The 11,143-nt window shown below is 31.8% G+C and overlaps 1 protein-coding gene and 1 long non-coding RNA gene across 2 annotated transcripts; both read right to left on the reverse strand.

Annotated features, from left to right (window-relative positions):
* Nucleotides 1-457: 457 nt before the first annotated feature.
* LOC116106232 (putative pentatricopeptide repeat-containing protein At5g59200, chloroplastic) lies at nt 458-2,448 on the reverse strand. Its single transcript, XM_031392579.1, has one exon. It carries the CDS (start codon nt 2,446-2,448, stop codon nt 547-549), a length of 1,902 nt encoding a protein of 633 aa, XP_031248439.1. The 3' UTR covers nt 458-546.
* Nucleotides 2,449-6,200: 3,752 nt separating this feature from the next.
* LOC116106209 lies at nt 6,201-8,327 on the reverse strand. Its single transcript, XR_004124288.1, has 2 exons — nt 8,287-8,327; nt 6,201-6,918 (listed from the first exon to the last, which is right to left on the reverse strand). It is a non-coding gene; the product is annotated as an uncharacterized LOC116106209 (long non-coding RNA).
* Nucleotides 8,328-11,143: the final 2,816 nt, after the last annotated feature.

Below are 11,143 nucleotides of genomic sequence, written 5' to 3' on the forward strand. Positions count from 1 at the left end.
TCCATTAAAATAACTTGCTTACTGGGTTTATAATGCTCTGATCTCTGCGTTGGTTGGTTGATTGTGAATTCGTTCTCAAAATGTTTAACAAACTTTTCTGGGCTCAGCTTCTTCACTTCTGATCAAGTGTTACGTGGGGCCAATCTTCCTGCCATTCTTGCGCTTGTCCACTCTCACCTCTCTGAAAATTCGTGGACGTTTTTAGTATTATATATATATTTCTCTTTTAGAAATAATTACAAAATTTGTAAAAAAACTTGATACAATTTGTTTCATTTGTGCTCATTCTTAAGCTTATAAGACTAAATTTTGTTGATATTTTTATTAGACACTTTAATTAAGCTATATATTTTTGGGAAAATGTTAGACAATATTATACTTTATTGGTCTTTGTTATTCATGATAAATTTTAATTCTCATAATATTATACTAATATAAATCATTCCCTCGTCTTCCAAATTTCAATGTATCCCTACACATTGATTCTTCTCAACACTGACCAAAAGAAAATTCACATTGTTTAGAAATAAAATTGATAGTTGTATTTCACCAATAATCTCCACAAGAACAAGCCCCATTTTCAAAGTGGTGGAACCTATTCCGATCCCTCACAACAATTTTTCTCTCAGTGATCTTAGCAATGAGCTTTATCATTGTGTGGCAATCATTGCATACTCTCAAGTTCTTCACAACCCTTAATGGAGTGTATGGTTTTGTTGAGATTAAACCATAGCATATTGCAAGCCTCTCACTGTGTATTGCCAAAGCCCATTCTTTTTCCCTGTCTTCAATATCATGCAATACCACTTCTGTTGATGGAGAATACCCTTTTAATTTTAACATTTGGTTCAACTCCTCTAACTTTTTGTAGATTTTTTCCCTTTGAGGGTGCCTTATGGCTCCTAAAATGAATTCATGAATCTCATTATTCACTTCTATGGAACTGCAGCCGGGTTCCTTTTGGATTCCCGCCTCCTTCATCTTTACCCTCATTTGTGCAGCTTCTTTCCACTTCCCTGTTGAAGCATATGCATTTGATAGAAGAATATAAGTTCCTGAATCTGCATTTCCGCAATCCAGCAGTGTTTTGGCAATCTGCTCGCCCAACTGAAGGTTTCCATGGATTTTACAAGCACTTAGCAAAGCCCCTAACATAATATGATCCGGTGGTATGTTCATGCTCTTAATGAAGTCATAAGCCTCTTCAAGACGACCCACACGACCAAGAAGATCAACGATACATCCATAGTGTTCAATCAGGGGTTCAATCCCATAATCTCCTCTCATAGAATGAAAGATCTCAAATCCCAAATCTACCAAACCTCCATGACTACAAGCATTAAGTACAGCAACAAAAGTAACATTACTTGGTCTAAGCCCTCTCCCAATCATTTCCCTAAACATTTCAATAGCTTCAATGCTCCTCCCATTCATAGAAAGCCCAGCAATTATTGAATTATAAGTTATGACATTTTTCTCTTTCATCACTTGAAAAACCCGTGCTGCTTCGTCAATATCACCACACCTCGAATACATATTGATCAAAGCACCACCTACAAAATGATTGAGCTTAATTCCATACTTTCCCATATACGAATGAACCCATCTTCCAAGCTCTAGCGCTCCCAATTGCGAACATGCAGATAAAACACAAACGACGGTGACTTCATTAGGCCTCACATTCTCCCTTTGCATTTCCCTAAACACATCCAAAGCTCTACTCATCTCCCCATTCCTAACCAACCCGTCAATCATAGCTGTCCAACACACCGTGTCCTTAACCTTAACCCGATTAAAAACATCAACAGCCTTCTCAACTAATCCATGTTCAACATAACAAGTCATCATCACGGTCAACGCAACAACATCATCTCGCTCAGGCATTCCATCAAACAATTTTATCACATCTTTAAATTCACCGCACTTCCCATAAAACTCAATCAATTTCAACCTTACTGATCTATTGGAGCTCAAACCAAGTTTTAAAACCTGGCTATGAACCTGTCTACCCTCGCTAAAAGCCAACCCAAACCTACAAGCCTTTAAGACAGAAGTAACGACATATTTATCGGGTAAAACTATATCGTTAATCATTTTATTGTATAAACGAATAGCATCGATGTAAGAACCTGCAGAAACGAACCCATCGATCAGAGCAGTGTACAGGTAGACATTTGGATTGTGGGTGTGTTGAAAAATCTTGTAGGCGTAGTCAATGGAGTTGAAAATCGAGGAAAGACGAATAAGCTCGAAGAGGATAAATGGGTCTTGTTCGTGGGCGTTTCTTACGATCTTGGCATGTATCGATTGGATTTGGTTAATGTGTCTGCATTGTTTCAACAAAGAAATAGTCTCTTTTCGGTACGAAGAAGAAGCCTTAGATTCTGAATTAAGATTTGGCGGGACCATTGAATGCCCTAAAACGGCAAGTGTGGAACAATACCCCATTGACGCCTAACTTCAATTGTTTTGAGGCCTTGACAATTTTAAATTGATTATCTGTTAAGGCCACTTTTTTTTTTTTTAAATTTTTTCTTCCCTAAAAAGGATAATTAATCCTTGATTATTTGAAAAATCCTTTATTAGTGGATGAGAATGACTGATTTTTCTCAATCTTTACAATCTTGCTTCTGTAAAAACAAGTCAGAGAGATTGAAAAATTGAACCATCTAAATCGATACATCAACATGAAACTTATAAAATTATAGCATGAAATTTGTCAATTAAAATGTAAAACTTGTAAAATATATTTATACAATATTGAATTATAACCCAATCCCTAATATTAACCCTAAACTGTGATTGATTAATAAATTAAACCAAAATGTTTTCAATTATAATATAAGCCAGGGTTTTTAGTGAGCGAAATCAAAACATTTAAATTGGTAAATTTACAATAAAATATATAAATATTAAATTATCAATTCTATGATTGTCTTGATGAATTTTCATATTCTAAAAACGTTACATAATTGTTTTATTGACAATTCTATCAAACATCTCTTTCATATTCTGAAAAATTCTATTAAACATCTCTTTCATATTCTGAAAACGTTGCATAATTACTTCGTTGATTAGTTAAATCAAATCCCTAAATTTCAGCACTGAAAAACTTTAGGAATAGTAACACGAGTCAACGCTATACTGAATGTAGAAACATTACAACTGTATACTACGTACAAAGCAGTGAGAATTTTGCTGGTCCCAAAGCCAAAGTAATACGAGTTCTTCTCTCTGTCTCTCTCTCTAACAAAAAAAAATGTAGCACAAGTAGCATGCACAATCTAACAATGGATTAATCTATGCATCGATGTAAACATTCAACTAAATTTTTTGACACTAATTATCGGTAAAGAGCATATTCAGAGATAAGAAACTCAAGAAAACACTGAATGGAGAAGCACCTGGAACTCAAAACTCAAGAAAACACTGAAAGAAAAAGTGTCTTCAAGGAAAATGCGAAAAAAGGGAGGAAGAAATATCTTACTTGTATAGAACAACTAAACCGCAAAGGGGTTGAAAAGCAAGAGGGAATTAGAAACCTGCATAAGAAATCTATAATAATAACAAACATGCATGAAGAATATCTTTTATCTGCGTGACAAAACCCTTGAAAGCAACAAGACGAAAACACTCCTAGTTCTTCCTCTTTTTCAGTAAAACTTACTATATAAACCAAACACAACTTCCCTGTCCCAACCATATATGGTAGACCCCTTAAAGATCTGATTCCTTGATCTAATCTAACTCGTACTTGCAACAGTAATAAACTAAAAAGAATACAACAAATAAAGTTAAGGTAAAGTTTTCAGTACCATTTTCTCATTTTTATACTGAACGTGCCAATGAATAAAATAGACTTTTCTTTGTAGGACCATGTAGTACAAAATTCAAGTTTCTTGTCTTAGCTGAAAAACGAAAAAGTTTGTAATGGATCAAGTCTACACACTTATAAAGATGCTTAAACAACTAAAGTCCAGTTGTTGTTCACTACTGAATATAAGGTACACAACAAATGTTTAAGAATAAGGTTAAATTATCCAAGTTGTTTGAAAATATTCAACAATGGAATGTACTCATCGACTAGCCTGCTAATGACTACCAATTACTACTAACAATGTCATTAAGTAAATAGCTTCACTTGTGCAATAGTCCAAAATAAGAAAAAAATGGGAAATCCTTACATTAGATAGTCTTTCCTACAACTATAAGGCTCAAGAAGAAATTAAACAAAGAGGGATTTCAATCTAAGCATGCAATGAATCTTTGATGCTCATGATGAATGAATATATCCCTCCTCATAGCTATTATGACACTGCATAATACATGTAATTGACTAACAACACTGACATATATACGAGCTGACACTGCTAACCTGAAACAATACAAATACAAAATGCAACCTAAAGTCTTCTTCAACGCTGTTAGTATATTTCATTTAAAATAAACATGTTGATTCAAAATAAAGACAGAATTGCCTAGAAAATTAGAGAAGGACATACTTAATCCTTTCGCTTTCATTTCAACACCCAATACTTTATGAAAGATAACAAAAAGTCAATTCTATAATGAATTTAGAAATGTGAAAACCATATACTATGTAAAAAGCAGTGACAAATTTGCTAAACCCCAAGCTTAGGTAAATAGCTTTCTTTTGTTCTCTCTCTTTTATTTTTCCTAATTAAAAACATGTAGCACAAGTAGCATGTACAATCACTAATGGATTATCTATATATTCACGTAACATTCACAAATTGTTTGACACATTTATAGTAAAGAGCATTTCAGAGATAAAAAAAAAAAAAAAAAAAAAAAAGCCCTCAACAAAACACTTGATGGAGAAGAACCTGAAACTCAAATCTCAACTCATATACAAGCTAGCTCTGAAGGAAAAGTGTCTCAAAGTAAAAGCAAAAAAGGAAGGAAGTGATATCTTATCTGTATAGAACAACTAAACATCAAAGTGGCTGAAAAGCAAGGGGTAAGCTGCATAAGAAATTCATAATCATAACAAACATGCTTGAGAGCTATTTTACTCTCTTCACAAAACCCTTAAAACAACAAGACAAAAACACTTCTTGCTGTCTCGCTATTTCCTTAAAACTTACAAATATAAACCAAACTTAACTTCCCTTTCCCCACTACTTATTGTATACCCAAAAAAGATCCAACAAATTGATCTAACTAGTACTTACAAGAGAAACAAACTTAAAAATTAACGACAAATAAATAAAGTAAGTTTGCAGTACCATTTTCTTATTTAATACTGAATGTGCCAATCAATAAAATAGACTTCTTTGTAGGACACTTTCTTGTCTTAACTAAAAAGGGAAAAAGTTTTGTAATCGGAACATAAATCTCTGCAGTCCAGTTGTTCACTATTGAATATAAAGCACACCCTACAGCATTTCCCATAAAGAATTGATGCCACAAGATAACAAATGAAATTCTGAAGAAATGACACTGACCTTCACTTTTATAATCACACTTTTGATTATATAAAAGAAGATTCCAGGATTCTAGGCATAAAAGCAGGAAACAACAACTCTCATAACAGAAAACTAAAAAAACTGTAATAGCTGACTCAACAGCCTAAAAATTTTCAATCACTGTACATAATTTCACTAATTATTTAAACACATAGTACAAAATGGGGAACAAAGACAAGAACCCTGGACTATGTTTAGGGACAGGTCTATAATATACAATACATTGCTATCTATACAAAATTAAGATCTTAACTTTTTGGATCCTAATTGATATGGTTGTTTATGTGTCAACCTCACATTGAATATAGGTTAACAGCACACATATCCCATCATCCTAAAACCAATAGTTATCAACCGGAGTCCAAAGTTGAGTTTTAACTTCGTATTTGTAGCAATACTCATAAAAACAAAAATAATAATAATAAAAAAAAGCAGAATTATTTTTTCTTCCATTTGGGAGTCATTTCTCAATTATCCTAAATGTCCAGGTTTACAATTTTCTATAAAATTTATTATCAAACTACACCAGCTACAATACAACTTCTTGATCACAAGTTCTTGAAAACACTAACTTTAAAACAAAAGTAAATGAGAGCATTTTTAATTCAATTGTCTTATCCCTAATGAGTTATTACAACACAAGCTGTAATAGCATTTAAGCCTTCAATAAAGTATTGCTACAAGATATCAACAATATAAAAATGCCGCAAATCATAAAACAGAAGAATATGTTTTTAATCTGAATTAATTACACAACATAAGTTACCAACTATACACCAAGTAATCAATTACTAGAGTCCATAAGCTTATTTCAACTACAATAATAGGCAAGAATCACCTACTTACTTCCATGTGCAAGAACACATAGACAAAGAGAAAATTAAACTGCCTTGTTCACAACCATGTCCCTTGCATGAATGCTCAAGGACGTACTCACTCTCTTTGGCACACCATAATATCTCAATTCTAAGAATAATCTGCTACACAACCTGCCTTGAACCAATCATATCATGACAACAATAGAAAGCATGCTTGTTCAAAGCCATGCCCATTGCTTGAATGTTCACGGGCGTGCTATCTCTTGTTGTCGTACAATGATCTCTCAAGTCTAAAAATAATCCGCTACATAACCTGCCTTGAGCCAATCATATCATGACGACGACAGAGAGCACACTTGTTCACAGCCATGTCCCTTGCATGAATATTCACAGGCGTGCTCTCTCTCGTCGTCACACAATGATGTCTCAAGTCTTAAAAAAATTTGCCACATTACCTGCCTTGGGTATCTGCTATATTACGTGCCTTGAATAAATCATATTATGACGACGACAAAGAGCACACTTGTTCACAACCATTTCCCTTGCATGAATGCTCACAGGCGTGCTCTCTCTCGTTGTCACTCATTGATTCCTCAAGTCTCAAAAAAGATCTGAACAAGAGAGGTAAGTGTTAAGGAGACCTAGCAAACAGGTGTCCTTAGCATGATGATGGCAAACTATCACAGTTTGAAATCTCAAAATGCAATATTTTTTAGTAATCTATTTTTATTTTATATTATTGTCCTAAGCAAGATCATGGGCACACTATCACACACTTAGAAATCTCCAAATGCAATATTTTTCAACAATCCATTTTTCTTACTTTAGAGGCAACAAGAAAAAAAACGCCACTCCAAATTGCAACCATCATGAAATCTCACAACAATCTTAAAATTGTATCAATAAAACATGTTATGATAACTAAAAATGTCTCTAGAGAACGAAAAATTAACATAAGGTCTTCTATGCATAAAATTAGTACCTGACCTTTATTTATTTATTTTTTTCTAAGAAGTAACTATGACAATATCATTGATTGGAAAAATAACGGCAAAGGGTTGAACATGTTGTCCACAAAAGATAGGATCCATCTAAAAGATCACAAAATAAAAAGATCGATCTTAACGATCACAAATAGATTAACTAATGGAAGTAACAAGTAAAATTAATAAATATCATGACCCAACTATCACACTATGTTTCTTATTTAAAGAGAAAAAGTAAAATAAACTTGTGCAACTTGGATCATTCACCCAACTGAACACAAACCATCCTTAAATTATTTATATATTCAAATCAAGTTATAGGATGATCTTCCACGGATTAGATCACATAGAATAGCATTATCACATGTTTATCTCAAGATAGATTTAAACAGACAAATAAACTGCAAGCACCTTAACCCAAAATTTCAAATCTTCAGAGCATAGTGCCAAATTCAAGAACGTTTTAACAAGCTTCAGAACAGTAAATATCAAACAAAATAATAAAAGCAATTTCAAAAAACAAGCTTCATCTTCAATCAAAAAGAGAAACATGTAATAAGGTCCATGAAACCCTATTTCCCGTTAAATCTCAGAAAAGGTTCATGATATAACATGAAACCAAAACATACAACTAACAGACTATAGTTTTTTTCCCCCTTTCTTTGTCTCATATATGTTCCTACAGAAAAAGAAGGAGAGCATAATGAACTCCATATGAGATACTCAACAAAGTTTCATCACAACACCAACACAAAATACAAAGAAAATGGCTGAATCCTTGAAAGGAAACTATAGAGAGAAATAAAATGAGCAACTAAAGCATGAAAACAAAACACAAATACTAAAAAAGTAATAGAATTTTCTTCAGACATAATCATGCACTACAATTCCCAGATCCAAACCCAAATCATATAACAGTAAAACATAATAAAATCACACTAAATACAAACATAACAGAAAGAAAGAAGAAAAGAACCAGCAAGCACAGCACACCTATTTCGAGAGGCAAAAGAGAGAAAATGCACAGAGAATAAAAAAAATAAAAAAAAAGGGTCTTGAGTCTATCCCCTTGAGAATCTCACAATAATAATAATAAAAAAAAAGAAAAAGAAAAAGAAGTTTGAATGTAGAGAGTTCTAGACCTCTAGAGCTTCTTTGTAGCCCATGAAAAAGCTGTTTTGATCATCTGGAGAATCCGAACAGTCAAACAACACCATTTATGGAAGATAAACAGATGACTTTTGCTGTTAATAAAATTAACCCGAGACATTAATTTTAATGTTATATCAAATTATCAATCGCTATGAGATAATTTTCTGTGGGCCCTTGGGGTCGCAGTTTGATCCAGCAATATACATCCTTGATTGGGAGAACCACCTTTGCCCACCCAAGGTTTGGCGAAACGACACTTGTCCCAATTAAGTTTTAAAATAACATTTTCTTATTTTTCGTCTTATTATGTTAGTGTTTTTTTTTTTTCTTTTTTTGTTAATATTTGATTAAAAACACTCTTAAATAATTTATTTTTAATTAATTTATTATAAATTAAAATTTAGTTAAATTAAAATTTTTATTCGATTATTTATTAATTTAAATGTAAAGATATTTTTTTCTTTATTTATTTAATTAATTAGGAATATTGATTTTTTATGTTAATTAATAAAAATAAAAAACATAATATTATAAAAAACATGATAAATTTAGTAGATTATTGAATAATAGTGATGAGATATTGATAACATTATAAATAAATAAATATTAAGGTCATTTAACTTTAAATAATTTCATAACATTATTCATAATTTTTTAAGTGGAGTTAACTATTTTTTCTTTTTTAATTTTTTAATATTTGACTTTTTAGCTAATTAAAAAATAATAAAAATTTATAAAATAAAATATTTAAGAGTATTTTCATCTTTTTAATAAAATATTAATAAACAAAACTTAGAAGGGTGGAAAAGTGTTATTTTGAAACTTAAAGAGTAAACAAGGGTCGTTTTGCCAAACCTGTCGTTCTCCCTCCTTGATTCAGACCTTAACTTGCAGGGGTGAATTTGATAATTTACTCTACATATTAGAAAAAAAGAGATAATCCCCTTTAATTCAAAAAAAGAATAAAAATTCGATTAACTATTTTCTAATACTTGTAAGGTCGACTTTGAATATTGCATCAAAATCTCTCTAATCAATAAGTAAGTACAGCATAATTATTTAGATTGAAGTTGTTTTGCGTTTTGCTGCAGGTACCATCTTCATGATTTCTTACCTCTATTTTCGAGAAAATAAATATGGGTATGGCCAACCCAACTCCTTTTTTAAAGTCTTCTCCCTCCAATTCCATTAACATGGAGTACCACCCCATGTACGTTGAAATCTGACGGTTGTTTTCTTAGTTTTATGAAATCGGACAAAGTACAAGACAGGATAAAACTCAAATTAAGTAAGTTGTACCTATGAAATCATCATGAAATCTCACAACAATCTTAAAATTGTATCAATAAAACATGTTATGATAACTAAAAATGCCTCTAGAGAACAAAAAATTAACATAAGGTCTTCTATGCATAAAATTAGTACCTGACCTTTATTTATTTATTTTTTTCTAAGAAGTAACTATGACGATATCATTGATTGGAAAAATAACGGCAAAGGGTTGAACATGTTGTCCACAAAAGATAAGATCCATCTAAAAGATCACAAAATAAAAAGATCGATCTTAACGATCACAAATAGATTAACTAATGGAAGTAACAAGTAAAATTAATAAATATCATGACCCAACTATTACACTATGTTTCTTATTTAAAAAGAAAAAGTAAAATAAAAAACTAATATTTTTTAAAGAAACTTGTGCAACTTGGATCATTCACCCAACTGAACACAAACCATCCTTAAATTATTTATATATTCAAATCAAGTTATAGGATGATCTTCCACGGATTAGATCACATAGAATAGCATTATCACATGTTTATCTCAAGATAGATTTAAACAGACAAATAAACTGCAAGCACCTTAATCCAAAATTTCAAATCTTCAGAGCATAGTACCAAATTCAAGAACATTTTAACAAGCTTCAGAACAGTAAATATCAAACAAAATAATAAAAGCAATTTCAAAAAACAAGCTTCATCTTCAATCAAAAAGAGAAACATGTAATAAGGTCCATGAAACCCTATTTCCCGTTAAATCTCAGAAAAGGTTCATGATATAACATGAAACCAAAACATACAACTAACAGACTATAGTCTTTTTTTCCCCCTTTTCTTTGTCTCATATATGTTCCTACAGAAAAAGAAGGAGAGCATACTGAACTCCATATGAGATACTCAACAAAGTTTCATCACAACACCAACACAAAATACAAAGAAAATGGCTGAATCCTTGAAAGGAAACTATAGAGAGAAATAAAATGAGCAACTAAAGCATGAAAACAAAACACAAATACTAAAAAAGTAATAGAATTTTCTTCAGACATAATCATGCACTACAATTCCCAGATCCAAACCCAAATCATATAACAGTAAAACATAATAAAATCACACTAAATACAAACACAACAGAAAGAAAGAAGAAAAGAACCAGCAAGCACAGCACACCTATTTCGAAGGTAAAAGAGAGAAGCTGCAGAGAAAAAAAAAAGAAAAAGAAAAAGGGTCTTGAGTCTATCCCCTAGATCTCACAAATAATAATAATAAAAAAAAGAAAAGAAGTTTGAATGTAAGATTCTAACCTCTAGAGCTCTTTGTAGCCATGAAAAAGCTGTTTTGATCATCTGAGAATCCGAACGGTCAAGCAACACCATTTATGGAAGATAACAGATGACTTTTGCTGTTAATAATTAACCCGA

Source organism: Pistacia vera, unplaced genomic scaffold (assembly GCF_008641045.1).
Source record: "Pistacia vera cultivar Batoury unplaced genomic scaffold, PisVer_v2 Contig51, whole genome shotgun sequence".
NCBI classification, from domain to species: domain Eukaryota; kingdom Viridiplantae; phylum Streptophyta; class Magnoliopsida; order Sapindales; family Anacardiaceae; genus Pistacia; species Pistacia vera.

What these genes read in the sequence shown, in the direction of transcription:
- LOC116106232 (XM_031392579.1), bottom strand. Translation starts at nt 2,448, where the DNA reads ATGGGGTATTGTTCCACACTTGCCGTTTTAGGGCATTCAATGGTCCCG.